The sequence below is a fragment of the Drosophila subobscura genome, chromosome J (genome assembly GCF_008121235.1).
Source record: "Drosophila subobscura isolate 14011-0131.10 chromosome J, UCBerk_Dsub_1.0, whole genome shotgun sequence".
In the NCBI taxonomy this organism is placed as follows: domain Eukaryota; kingdom Metazoa; phylum Arthropoda; class Insecta; order Diptera; family Drosophilidae; genus Drosophila; species Drosophila subobscura.
In genome coordinates this window covers 5,344,481-5,359,441 of record NC_048532.1, presented here as the reverse complement: position 1 = coordinate 5,359,441, position 14,961 = coordinate 5,344,481, and the positions used below count along the sequence as shown (strand labels likewise).

Below are 14,961 nucleotides of genomic sequence, written 5' to 3'. Positions count from 1 at the left end.
GGGAGATACGAGTAATAAAAAGATCGGCGGCAAAAACGAAAACAGTTATTAAATGCAGCAGGCTCTTGTCAGATTGCAGCAGGCTCTGCCCTGGACTCCTCTGGCCCCTCTCTGCCACCCTGGGCTGACGACGACCGCAAGCCAAATTAAAATAAACGAAAGTGGTTTGGGCCAGGACGAAGCCCGATACGAAGCCCGAGACTGAGACTGAGACTGACTGCGAGTCTGATTCGGATTGGCTTTGGCTTTAACATTGGGATTTGTGTAACTCGGGCTGCGGTTTCGCATTGGCACACGCTTAGCAGGATCAGCTTTGCCCAAGGAGAGCGGTCCCTGGGGATTTGTGGAGATCTCTCCCCTGTGTAAGCGCGCCAAGCTTAACGGTTAAGCGACTTGGTCAACGATTTTGGCCTGCCTTCTGTTCGCTTGTAAGTAAGTAAGAGCGGAATTTGGTTTTATTTTTTTGTGCTCTGAGCTCTGCGCTGGCAACGATTGCGGTCAAAAGACGCGCGTCCTGTGCCCCAGAAGCAGGTGCACAGCAGCAGCAGCAGCGGCAGCAACTGCGGCCAGGCAGGGGAAAAAAAACAAAAATTGTGGTAGTAAAAACACAAAGGAATCAGCACTTAAGGAGCACGAATCATTGAGGACCTGTAAGGGAGTTGAAACCAAAGTCAAGTCAGAGAAAAATATCTCTAAAAATGTTGAGAGTGTAAATAAATCACTGAAATAAATTCCAGAAAATATAAATGCTTTTAATTTACCATCGATGAGACATACCCAATTCGACCTTGACTTACTGGTTAAGCGACGCATCATACCCCGATCATACCCTGGGCACAGGCACCTATGATAGCGCGGTAAAAAAATAAAAATGCAGGAGTCAAGTGGGCATCTAGATGCAATCCCTCCTAGGCGGGACACGAGGGAGAGTGCGAGGGCAACTCATCGCAGGGAAGGAACGAAGCCCAATATTTGATTGATCTTTTTACATGCGAGCATTCGGGGAGCAACGAGGATAAGGAGAGTGAGGAGGCCGATGGAGGGAGAGATTGTCAGGTCCGTGTGGAGGATAGGAAGTAAGTCGACGGTCACAAAAACTCCGAACTGCGATCGTAGGTAGGTAGGCCCAGGCAGGGACAACAATGCTGTGCGATGGGATCCTGCGTATCCTGCGTCAGTTGTGCTGAAGCCACAGCAAGAAAAGGGCAGGGGGCGGCCTGAGAGTGCCATATGTTGCACTTCAAGCGCAGGCAGGCGAGCGACCAAAGGCAGCAAGCAAATCATTAACTTAAGGTTAACGGTTAGGCCTGCCCGGCCAGAATCCCCCATCCCCCAGCCACCATGATCATCATCATCATCCTCATCCTCATCTTCATACGCATCCCCGAATAACACACACAAAAGCGGAACCAAATGCTCAATCTTGACCGGAACTGTAATTTGATCGAGAACCAGGCCCAGATATTAGATACGATAAAATCTACAAAAACTTCAGCAGCAGCTTTCTTCCTGCCAAAAATTATAAACTAAGCTTCACTTTCAGGCCCGGGTCTAGCGAGTGAGATTCTCCACTGAGCCTCACCCCTCTCTCTCCCACTGTGTCTCCTTCTGGGTTATTCACCCGAGCGATCGCTCAACAGTTGCATATTTTTTTGGTTGTTCTGCTTTTCCAGATCCTTTTGTTTTCGCCCTTTGCTCTGGCTGTTGCTCTTTTTTTTTTTTTTGTGTGTTATTTTTGCTTGTTTCTGTTTGGCCTTCCTTGTACCTGGGCTCTGCTCTGTAGATTCTGGGGTTCGTCCGGTTCGGGGCGCGTGCCGGCTGTCGTCGTCGTTGGGTTCCTGTTTTCGATGTGTCTCTCTCTCTCACTCTCGGTCTCTCGGCTCTGCTTGACCAACACATGACGCAGGCAGCCCCGCACTCTGCCTCTGCCTTTTGAATGTTGCCTTGCCTCCTCCTCCTCCTCACCTTTACCATTTTTCCCCATGTCATTTTTTGTTGTTCTTCTTTTCGGTTGAGGTTTTTGCTTCAACTGTAATTCAGGCTCTTGGTTATGCAAATATTTTGATCAGAAGTTGAGACGAGGACAGTTTGAAATCAACAGGATTGAACGAAGGGATGCGCTACGCAACTTTGAAATAACAGTATCGGGGGAACTGGAGAGAGCTTTCCAGGAGAAATGAAGAGAGTTTGGGCTTTACTTCATGGGTGTACTCTCTATAAATAGTATTAGGAGAATTTAAATAGAAAAAAAAAAAAGGATTTGCTTCATTGGTTCACTCTAAGACAGAAATAAACCTCAAAGATCAAGATTCAATTGCTTAGATTTCTTAAGAAGCTCCCTTGGATCTCTCTTCGCTGTTATGTCAGAAGTATTGTACCTGTATCTCGTGTCTGGCATTCCATGTGGGGTTCCCTCCCCTTCAACCTCTTCTAATTATTGCCGCATACTCCACAAGTAAACAGATAAATCTACCCTACGCCCCCAACTCCACGTGCCGTCGGTGTCCATCTCTCATACAAGACGCGTTGACATTTATGAATTGCTTGGCAATTTACACGACACACAACGGGGACAGACATCCCGAAGACACCCGCGCATAGAGGAACCACAGAGCAGAGCAGAACCACAGTCAGATCCATGGCAAGAGCCACCAACCACAGCTGGGCCCAGCTCCACACGTAGCAAAACTTGGATGACAATTTACACTCGGGAGCAGCTGAAGAGGCGGAGGGTCGGGGAGTCAGAGATGTGGAGATGCGACTGGCGCCGCGTCCGTCCACGTCTTGGCTGCCAGCATGAATGGGACGCTAAATCAAGCAATTATGAGAGCCTTTGTCGCAGCTTTGCCACAACATATGCAAATTAGACTACCTGGCAGGCCAATGGTCCGGCAGGAGGGAGACGGCCAAGACAGGAAGGCAGAGTCGGTCGGCTGGCATGCCGAAAGATAAAGAGAAATCTGTTCAGCTTCAACGAATTGATTTTTCTATGGGCATTCGACTGCTTGACTTACGCGACTGACTGGGCCAGGGCTAGTTTATCGCCTATCCCATGGAACTATGGAGCTGGAGGGGCAGGAGCGGCCGGAGGGGAGCCACCACACTGCATATGCAAAGCAACCGAACCGCCAAAGTCAAAAGAGTTTCGGGCTCGTTTTGGTGCCGCAAAGCGTCCCGTCACGGCTGCGTAGAAGCCGCACGCCACATTTCAATGATAAATGTTGCACAGAGCGCAGTTCAGGTCTCAGTCCAAGTCCTAGTAGTCTCCAGTAGCCAGTCCCAGCGAGTCCCAGCCTGATGCTGATGCTGATGCTGGGCTAACCAGCAGATTGCTCTTGGGCCGAACGCTATTTTGGGTAAATTGTTTTATTGCAGTTCAATTGTTGGCTGGGCTTCAGCTTCAGCTTTAGCTTTAGCCAGTTTCCTTTGGCTTTGTTGCCTGGCTGGCTGGCTGGCTGCTTGTCAAGCGGCGCTCGTTGGAGGTCCCGGTCCCCCAAGCGGAACAGTAGCTGCCGCAGTTGGAGCAGTAAATTAATGTCCCCAATGAGGGTACCACAACTAAGTCATGGAAAACATGCAAGAGAGTCAAAGTGTTGAAGTTCGCCCGGGGAGTTCCTGAAGTGAACTCCAAAGAGAGAAGAAAGAGCAGGGACTTTCAAAGGCAGAACCAAAGGGAAGAGTAAATATCTATTGACTTTGATTTTCATATGCTGAATCCTTCCCCTTCCAGTAGAGTATTTAATCTTCTTCAAAACTTTCTGCAGGTTCTTCAACCATTCTATCTCTGTGCATCTTTCGGCTTGCAGATAGCTCGCTCGGCTTCCCGCTCTCATATGTCTAACCGTAAGCGGAGATTATGGCATCATTTGGAGGTCTTGTGAAAAGTTAATAAATGGCTTATCTCCGCCAGAGACGACATGTGTTTGGCTTAATTGTGTCAGCGTGTGGGTTGGTTGGTTGGCTTGGTTGGTTGCCATTTCGAAAGTACTACTCGTATTCCCTACTGTCCCTGCTCCTCTTGAACTTTCGCACAGTGCTACCAAAAATGGTCAAAATAGTTGCAAACAGTTGGCAGGACAGTGCAGGGCTGGGCAGAGGCAGAGGCAGCGGAAAAGGTTAGTTAACCATTTGGCTGCTAATTACGACAAACGACAAACGGCGTTCAACTGTCAGAGATTTGTGCGGGCGAGACCCCAAGTCGGTGCCTTATTTGTAGCCCAAAATTGTTTGTCGTGGCGCCAGTCTTAACAGGGAGCAGGCAGCTGGGAGGGCCAGGGGCATGGCAGGGTACAGCCTGAAGCACAATCCTAACAAGCCTCGAACATAGCCAAGGGGTCGAGTGAGAAGTCGCTGGCCCGATTTGTAAGGCCTCCACTCCGTCACCAAATAAGGCAGCCCATTGGAATTCAATCTTAAGGCCATTTGCAATTAATATCAAATGAAATTGAAATAAATTTCATTTAGCCACCTAGCCTGCAGCGACTAACAACTGGTCACAGCAGCAGCCACAGCCACAGCCCCTCAGGGCATAAGTATTACCATAGATTCGCCTCATTGCTGCTGCAGAGTCGCTGATTTTCATCATGCGAAAGGGGTTCCTTTCCCTGTCTCTGGTCAGTTGGGGCACACTGCAACCTTTTGGCTTTGGGCTAATCGCCCATCGTGGCTCCTTGGGTCTTAGAAGAGAGAAAGAGCAGCAGCAGCAGCGGCAGCCACAATAATTTTATCAATTTTGTTTTATAATTGTGCGCAGACGCAATGGAGGGACACAACTTTGGCAACAACTTGGCAAAGCGGAAAGGCCAAAAGTAACGCAAAACAAAGCAGAGCGAACCCTGCGACAGTGTGGCCAGATATTTGTAGAGTTTGTGCTTTTGGGTAAGCTATTAAAATATTTAATAAAAGTGGAATTAGGATTTCCCAAACATTGTACCATTAGAATAGTAAAGGACTTAGAATATATTATGTTAATGCTTGGTCTCTTAATCATAGTAAAATCGTACACCCAGCTGGTCACACTATCTCTGATACTGACCTGGCCTACTCACTGCTCTCCCTCTCCCCACTCCCACCTCAAAACAAACTACGCAGATTTCATTGTTAGCCTCGTTGGCAGCATGTAAATGTCCGTCTTTTGTTTCGTTTGCCTCTGCTCTGGCTGCGGCAGGCGGCCCAAGTGGAGTGGCCAACTGTCTGGCTGGCTGGCTGGCTCTATGGTGGCCCCGGCTGGGCCTGGGTCTGGCTCTGTGTCTGTGGTAGCCGCTGCTGCTGCCGCTGCTGCTGTTGTCTTAAATTAATACCAAATTGTCAACGTTGGCGAAAAGCTGCACAGCGCGCCAACGCCGCATGATAAGAGAGCCAGAGCCCGAGCCAGGCCAAGAAAGAGCTCTGTGCCTAGTCTGTGGTCGGAGTTGGAGTTGCAGTTGGGAACCCGCTGACTGGAGCTGGATGGAGCTGCGCATGCGTTTTGGCCAAAGCCGGCTGGCTCTGTGTTGTTCCTGTGCGCGGCTTTCGCTCGTTTTGGCTGCTGCTTGTTGGCCTAAGGTCTTCGATGGTCGTCAATTGATAGCCAGATTTGTGCAATTATCATTTTAATAATTGCCAACAATCTGCACGATATGAACCGACGACGTCTCCGCCCGGGAGGAGCACTGGCACTCCACCTCCGCACAGCAGCAGGCCATAAGGCTGGCAGGCCAGGCGGAGCTCCTCCTGGTCGTGCTCATAACCAGTAGCCAGTAGCCAGCACCGGCTGCTGCATCACAGTTGGCATCGCTTTGGCCCCCATTTGTGGCCCAGACAATTATAATCCACATGGCCCGGCCACATAGTAATACATTTATTACAGATTTCCGTCTGATTTGTTGTCAGGAATGTTCCAGTTGGACCCAGCTAGCACCCACTGAGAGACAAATAGGAAGATGCTTAAATGGTCTCTCGGTGCTTTGCAACGATGTCGGCAGATAGTCAGATAAATCAGTTGACATCGGGCAGGGGATTGGATGGAATGGAAGCAAAACGAAGAATAAGTTGAACAAGAAAGAAACCCAAAGGATTTCTGTTGTATTCCAAGTAAGGAGAACTCTCGAAACCTGTGGAAAATGGATAGTTTTGTAAATTGTAGGGTTTTGGATATATTTTAGCTGCTTGAAATGTATTCACAAGAATGCGTCTAAGCAACATGAAGCTTTGAGAAAATATACATATATTTATTTATATATAGCGTAAATCCAATCCATGGCTTATGAGCTAAGCTTTGATTTTCTGACTGTGCTTTTGTACATTTCACTCGACAAAAATTATGGCTTTAGGGATAAATTTAGGGATAGGGATTAGGGATTTAGGGATAATACATGAAAAATGTAATTCAATAATAAATGGACAGTTTTGTGAATATAATAATATTCTCTTAACATTTTGTGTTGCTCAAATATCCAAACTAATAAATGGGCTAAAGTAAGAACTGTAAGATATTTTCAAGGTACATTTGTATATGTATTTATTCATGTGGATAACAGTGGATACAAAGTATAAAACTGAATACATATTTAAATAATTAACTGATGAACTGATTAAATTGATCCAAAGCTTAAGTAATTTACCATTTTGAATGTTACTGCGAGTTTTCAATTTTAAAAATATTATTTTTATATGGTAGTTCCAAGAAACAAAATCGACTATTCTTTAAAATTAAACCTGACATTCCAAAGGGTCGAAGTTTTTGGTAAATCCACCACATGTAATATTCTAAAAATAATGTGTATTGCCTTTATATCAGCTTATCTGTTTTATCAACTCTACCTTTGTTTATCTAATTTAGCAAAGTGTACTTGAAGTATAGGAAACCCCCCTGATTCGTGAATATCTCCTCGGCTCCTACTTCATTTCACCATTCAGTGATTCGGACCGAAGTCATTCATCAGTGGGGGTTCCTTCCTGCCCATTCAAGCAGCCAAGGCAACATCCAACGGTGCACACAACCCACACAATGTGTGGCACAGCGACCAGAGAGTGAGTTCGATACAGTGCGAGTGGCACCAACACAGAGACAAACTCGTTTCGGGTTTAAACCGAAACGGCTAACACGCCCCTCGCGCGGCTGCCGACCAATCAGCGGCCAGCGTGTTGGATTTGTCTGGGAGAGCGGTGGAAAAGCAAACAGAAGCTCTCAGGGCACGGAATAAAATGTCGTCCGATGCACGAGAATATTGGAAGTGGATGGAAAGTCCGTGTTTTACCTGTACCACTGTAAGTATTCCTGCGCGACAGTGGGACCCAGTGGGCTGCGACTGCGCATATCAAACGATGATAGATGTGAATGGCGACGCATGCGTCTGCCTGGCATAAGGTGAATCCGTTACAAAGGGAGTCAAGTCAGAGGGAGAGAGAGGCACGCGCCCTCAGCCCTCTGAACAAAACGCTGTCAAGCGCAACGAGGGCGACCTGGCCCCGGCCAGCCCTCATCGCGGTCATAATGAATGACTACGCCACAGAGCGGTGCTGCCTGTCCCCCATTTTGACCCGCTTCCAGGGGCCGCGTCTCGTGCCGCGGCGGCATGCTTCGCTAGCCCCTGCCCGTGGCGGGCTCGTGTCTGCTGGAATGTCGCCGCACTGATGCACATGTCCTTTCAAGGAAATTGCGCCAAAACGTCAGAAAATTGCTGCCAGCTCGAAGGAAGAGGATCGTTAAATGTGTAAGAAGTGTGCTGCTCCCGCCACTTCTCCGTTTTCTAGGCAGGTGTGTCCCTGCGCCAAGGATATTCGTAGATAAACTGGAATTGTCTTGCACCGAGAGGTGGCCAAGCGTGGCCCGAAGAAGGACTAACTCGGGAGGAGGAACCCAAATGTTGTAGAGGGGATGAGCGTTCCAAAGGGGAAAAGGGAAAAGCAGCAGCAGCAGCAGAGGGGTTGCATTCCCGGAGAAAGCAGCAGGTGAAGGCCTCCGATTTGGTTTAATGTGAAAGAAGATCCAATAAAGATACACTTTTAAATGTCCTTAAGCTCAATGCTTAATTGGATTGAAGTTGGATAAGGAAAGGAAATAATTATAAATAAAAGAGATAAATATAATCACGAATCAATTCTACGTGAAGCAGGGAGAGCTGCCATGAACATCTGACATGGCAAAAAGATATAATAAAAATGGTTTAAAATGTTACAGAACCTAAATGAAAGTTAAATTAATTAAATTAAAGACAAATAAATAACCAAGTAAATGGGGAGTTACAATAGGAACTTGTATACCCAACTTTGAGAATTATTCGATGAATAATTTCCGGTTAAAATACAAAAGAAATAATTCTTAATTTTTAATCATTTTTGGCCACAACTTTTTCCATAATCCAAAGTATGTAAATTTTATTTCTAACACTGCAGATAAACCCTTACAAATATCTCTCAATTTAAGAGAGATTGTCACGTTGTTTTTCCAACGTCATTTCTTATATTGTAGAAAATTGTAGAAAAAATAATAATTTGTTTTACAAATTCAGACAAGTATTCTGCTCACATGTAAAGATATAAATTACATAAAACTGCTATTTATGTTCGCTGTTTTTCCATTAGAAATGAACACCTTTCCAATGATACGTTTCCTACACTTAAAACTAAATGTATTCCTTAGTCTGAGGTTTGAAAACTGAACAGCTTCAAAATCTTTGAGAAAATCAATTGCTCATTGCTACATTTTACAGCATTATTATGTTCTATCAACCACCCAACTATAGTTAATAAAAGCCTTAAGTCTAACACAGATAAATAAGTGCAATTGAATTAATCATAGTTTAATCAAAATTGTATCTAAATTGTATTTCCAACTGCACTGCTCGTGTAGGGAATGTCCGCGACAGATGTTAGACGTATAGATCCATCCACATACATATGTACATAAATATTTGTAAGTCAACCCACCCCGGGCACCGCCTCATCCCGCTACTCCAATACCTTCCTCAACCTTCCGCCTCTGCCGCTTTCTTCCTCGCTCACTGTCTGCTTGCGTCGCTTCATCTCTGTCGCTCAAGTGTGTCAGAGCCAACAACAACAGTTGGTGGCAAGAACAGTAACAGAAAATGTAACAGTTACAATGCGGCAAGCAAAGAAAAGGACAGCAAACGCCCCGCCAAACCAAACTGCATACCAATTAGTAGGGGAAACGCGTGCTGCCAACAAACAGAAAGCAGCAGCAGCAGGAGGAGCAGGAGGAAGGGCACGATCAAAGCCTCTGATACTGATAGAGGGAGAGGGGATCAGTGCTGCCTAACTGTGCGTCTTGACCCTTACAACATGCAGGACAACATCAGCAGCAGCAGCAGCAGCAGCAGCAGGAACTGCAACTGCAACTGCAACAGCCGCCAACTGCTGCCAAAGGTGAAAAACCAGAGTTGGTAACACAAACACACACAGACAAGGGCCAGCTACCACCACCAAGCGGCAACACCAACACAGACGAGGCCTCGTTTTGATTCGGCTTGCAGCCACACACTCACAAACGCAGAGACAGAGACAGAGCTCTATGTGGTAGTACCTTTATATTTTTTTCGGGCCACAACGCTTCACCGTTGGCTCAATTTAGAACCGAGCAATCGGCCAAAGATTCAGTCAGGTGCGAAGCACCGAGCGATACGGACGTGTTCGTCTCCAGAGAGTCAAAGAATTAACCAACCAAACTCTGATATTTACTGTTTAAAATAATATAAAATAAAAAGTAAGGAAAAGAAAAGAGATCCGTTTCACACCGAAGATCAGCTCAAGAAAAGTGAGATTTGTGCAGTGAACAGAAAACAACCAAATACAAAAAATTATAAACAAATTGTGCGCCAGTGCAGTAGCAGTAACAGTGAGAGCGAAAAGTTTAGCCCCAACCAAAATGAATCATTTGTCGCCGCCGCCATCGCCGCACTCGCAGCAGCCCAGTCCAGCGGGCTACGCGGGTCCAGCCTTGGACAAGCAGTGGATGCAACGGGCATCCGCCTTCAACACTGTGATAGCCTCGGCAGCAGCCCAGAAGCTAAATGGAAGAGGTGAGTTGGAAGGATCAAGGCTGTCTCCCCTATCCCCCAAACCTCTGCTTCTGCCACCATAGATCCCATTTTATTTTATCGATTCCCTTCCGATCAATCCCATCCGCAGATCTGCCTTTCCTCTATAACCCACTGCTGTACTCCAGTGCACTGCTGTGGCCACAGTTTCTGCTGTCCTCCGCCACAGCCTTGGGCACTCCACTGACGCCCATGACACCCAAATCGCCTGCCTCCATAGTGTTGGGTCAGCGGGATCGGGACTACGCACTGACCCCCGAGAAGGAGCAGGAAGTGCAGCACAGCACCACCAATAAAACCAACAACAACAAGGAGTTGTTGCAGGATCAAGACGAGGACATGCCACTAAACCTAAGCACCAAGGAGCGCAGCAAGTCGGAGCAGTCAGAGCTCTCGGAGCAGGAGCACTATCACCACCGCCATCACCATCATCATCACCACCACAACAGCAGCAGCAACAGCAGCAGGAGCAGCACCAGCGGAGGGAGCCTCAGCGATGCGGAGGCCGTGCATCCCATGGCTGCCCTCAATGTCACACCGCCACCCCTGAGGGCGGTGAATCTCAAGACCACGGGCACACCGCAGCAGCAGAGACAGAGATCGCAGGGAAACATCATTTGGTCGCCAGCCTCCATGTGCGAGAGATCTGCGAGGAGGGAGCAGCAGAGCGAGTACAACGAGGAGGATGAGCCCCAGGTGGATCCCATTGTGCGGAAGTTCAAGTACGAGCGACGATCGGCAGCCTCAGTGTCCTCCCTGCAGTCGCCGATCTCCTCGCTGTCCGCACCCCAGGCCACGGCTGTCCAGGACATGGACTTTGAGGTGGCACAGCAGCAGCTGTACGCCCATCGCAGCGCCTTCATGGCCGGCCTCACGGGCAACAATTTGGAGCTGCTCACGCAGCACCTCAAGTCCCAACAGCAGCAGCAACAGCAGCACCAACACATCAAGGATGAAGCAGGCAGCGAGCAGCAGGATAACCGTTCGGCAGCGGCGCTTATGGGCCTGGTTGCAGCCGCCGAATTCGGTTATATGCGTAATCAACACCAACAACAACAGCAGCAGCAGCAGCCCCAACCCCAGCCCCAGCAGCAGCAGCAGCAACAGTTGCAACATCATCATCAGCAGCAGCAGCAGCAGCAACATCCTGACTCGACCGCCACAGATGTTGCGCGTCGATCCTCCTCCTCGTCGTCGTACCAAGGCGAGTGCGAGGAGAAGCGCAGCGGCAGGAATTTCCAGGTAAGCCCAGTCAAACAGGATATCGAATCGGGCAACGGAAATGTTTCAGAGATTCATCCAACAGCCTCGATCGATCGGTGTACAAAATCTGTGAGCAGTCCAAGGACTGTCCCACTGTCTCCCCGTCTCTAATGGGTTTATCACGTGTCCAGTTTTGGGGGAGTCCTTTTTGGAGGAGTCCTGCCATTGCATAAGACCCCTCGGGTTCGCATTGCGTGTCTTTGGCAATTCCCTCGTGTTAATTGTTTCATATTTTGTCCTCGAACTGTTTTAATTGTCCTCGGAGATATCGATAGTGCTCCCACCTCCTCGCTCCTGCCACCATAATTTCAATTTGGAAAAGTGGCACAGCAAATACTGTAATAACAGCGAAGGGACAGTAGAGACGGGAGCGACGGGAGAGCTCTATGGAAATTCAATTAAGTCCCATCGAAATCACGCAATTAGTTAATCAAATAATTTTGATTAGGATGGGGTGGGGTCAGGTGGGAGACTCCTTCGGAGGATTTATGTACAAATTACAATCATAATTGTCATTTCGATATTGGATTGTTCCCCTTTTTCCAACGCATTAACCCTGCAAGTGCCAGTGCCCGGACCGGGGGGGCACACGACCATGTGGAACTCGAGAAGGCTTCGTTCGAGCCGGGCTCATGCTCTGCCTACCCCCGATGTCATATTGCGTTTATATCCATCAACACCCGCCGCGAGTTCGTTCTCGATGTCGATGTCGATGTCGATGCCCCTCTTCGCTTTTTTCACACATCCATGGAGAGGGTCAGCGAGTGAAATGCGATAGGCCGAGCCGAAAGAAAAGGTTTCCAGGCCAGGCCGTCTGCCATATGGCCGAAGACAGTTGCCACAGACAGAGAGAGAGAGAGTGTGTCCAGAGACATTGGCGCAGGCGCAGATGCAGAAGGAGTTTTTTTTATGTATAAATTGAGTCTTATATTTTTTTGTGGGTCTGTAATTCCTTACATCTGTTACCCTGTAGGAGGCCCACCCTGAGGCTGAGTCAGACTTTGGGGTTTCTCCTCAGCTGCCCCACACCCTGAGTATTTTTTGTTGTGCTTCGCCAACTTCCGTTTCGCTGTCGAAGCTAAGCAAATTGACATTGTGGCTCAGAGCGGAGTCGACTCGAGCCGAGCTTAACAATAGAGCAACTAATTGGGTCTAGCCTATATGGGGAGCTACATATTGGAAGTGGATAAGGGGATACTGGCTATATGGTCCACTCGAATGCAATCCGCAAATAGAAAATCCCAAAAGGAAAGACACAGAAAAGTACACAAAGAGTGAAAGAAATTAAAAGTAGAAAGAGCAAAAGCGACCGACACTTGTGTCAATTTACAATATGCGTAGAGCATGTTGGGTTTGGGTTTTTGGTAAAAATGTTTCACCTTTTCCCCACATTTTATTTTGTTGTTTTTGTTTAATAAATGTCCCCCACGTAGCAGGGGGCGAGGGGCAGAGCTGTGGTGTTGTTGTTCTGTGAGAGTGTGTCAATGTTTACAGCCATGTTGCTGCAACACCGCAAACTGTTTAAACATTTAATCTGACAAGCGAAGATGTTACAGGGAGGGAGCACAGCTCAGCTCAGCTCAGCTCGATCATCCAATCCCCAATCCCCAATCCCCAACTCGATACAGTGTCGCAGCACAGCAGCTGTGTTTGGCCTACAAATACCGGATCGTGTCCACCCACTCGCACCCACAGAGAGTGCCTCACTTGAGATTTAGCATTGAGCTGAATCCCTTCCCTCTGTTCCCCCACTGTTTGATTAGCTGCTTTTTTCTTCGCGGTGAAATGCAAAAATAAGCCCGAGAATCTATCGTGCTACAATGTATCTCTGATACAAAGTAGACGGGGGCAAAGTTTGGCTTTGGGTTTTCCCTCCCTTTGTCGTCGTCACCTGTTGGACAAATATTTGCGCACTCGCAAATCTAGTTTAATTCATGTGACTGTCGAGAATTTGGCACGCAACACAAACACACCACACAAAGCGGAGAGTGTATATATAGATATAGACACGATATACAGAATGTGTGGGTTGGATATTCCTCTTTCAGATTTACCTTTTTTGTGGCTCCAGGCTGTACAAATATGGGGCATTTTCGGGACTTAATCGTGACTCGTAGTGTTTGAAAATTAAACATATTCCTTTGTCTCTTTGCAGTGCAAACAGTGTGGCAAGTCGTTCAAGCGTTCGTCCACCCTCTCGACACATCTGCTCATCCACAGCGATACGCGGCCATATCCCTGCCAGTACTGCGGCAAGCGTTTCCACCAAAAGTCCGACATGAAGAAGCACACATACATACACACGGGTAAGTTCCAAATTCCATTTACAAATCAGAGTATACCCCGACATGTGTCAAACCCCCGTCCTAAAATCAGCGAGTGGAAAAGATTTATATCGCTCTTCAATTTGTCTAATTGCTGTAAAGCTGCGCAACGAACAGACCCCGCAATTAATAATCAACCTTGTACACTTTTCATTTGGCTAATTGTTTATTGATTTCCCTCCGTTTGCAGGCGAGAAGCCGCACAAGTGCACCGTGTGCCTGAAGGCCTTCAGTCAGAGCTCGAACCTGATCACGCACATGCGCAAGCACACGGGCTACAAGCCTTTCGGCTGTGGCCTCTGCGATCAGTCCTTCCAGCGGAAGGTGGACCTGAGGCGGCACCGGGAGAGCCGCCACGAGGAGGCGCCACCCCTCGATGACCTGAAGCCACCCACGCTGCTCAAAATGGAGGTCAGCAGCAGCAGCTGTTGACAGCAGCTACTCGCAGTCCACCCCCTTGGAACACCCGAACACACAGCCGAGCACCCCCGTGGATCGGATCCCAGTATTAGCTGAGCAGGAGGAGGTGGAGGTGGAAGTCGCTGCTGCTAGGAAGCCAAAGTTTGTGTTCTCTTGGCCAGTTAAGAGATCTTTTTGTTAAGGGTGTCCTCCCCATTTGTTAGCTAAGAAGTTTGCTCAATTCTAGCCCTAAGTCCTCCCTCTGTAAATAGTAACCCCAACAAGACTTATTCTTATAGAAATTTATATATGTTACACCTTAGCATAATTAATCTAACTTAATTTATTCGATTAACGTTTATTTAACCCCAAATTGGCAGCTAAACGTACCAAAGAACAACCGACCAACCGAACGACCAACAAGAGAAAGAGCTTGAAAACCCTTCAACTTGTCCAAAACTTGTCCAAATTTTTGTGTCCTCATTTCTTTAAGTTCCCCCAAATAATTATTTATACGAATTATTGTGAATCTTTTAGTTTATTCTAATTTTATAATTTATCCAATGATTTATGTAACCATAATTATTATTTATAATAAGCCTATGATTTTTTGGAAAATAAAGTTGAAAGCTAAAAGAAAATAAATTTGAATTCATTTTGGGATACAAAAAGGGTGATGAATATTCATAGAAATATCTTCATAAATATGGGTTAAATATTTCATTAGCCTCTACCCCAACTGAGAGACATTCCTTAGCATCAAGGACACAGACTCCTCCTTTGAAGTGCCCCCACATTTTATTACAAATTGTCCAAAGCGTTCCAAATATTTGGTATTTTTTTTTGGGTGCTCTTTGCCGAAAACCTGATTTTATAGATAAATTCCTGCACGTACTCAATTGACGGGGAATAAGTTGCCTCGCTGCTGCTGCTGCTCC

The 14,961-nt window shown here is 47.2% G+C and overlaps 1 protein-coding gene across 1 annotated transcript; it reads left to right on the top strand.

Annotated features, from left to right (window-relative positions):
* Positions 1–9,611: 9,611 nt before the first annotated feature.
* Positions 9,612–14,549, top strand: LOC117894982 (zinc finger protein sens). The gene is made up of 4 exons (XM_034802326.1): positions 9,612–10,019; positions 10,129–11,279; positions 13,456–13,606; positions 13,815–14,549. The coding sequence occupies exons 1-4, from the start codon at positions 9,866–9,868 to the stop codon at positions 14,054–14,056; spliced, it is 1,698 nt and encodes a 565-aa protein (XP_034658217.1). The 5' UTR covers positions 9,612–9,865; the 3' UTR covers positions 14,057–14,549.
* Positions 14,550–14,961: the final 412 nt, after the last annotated feature.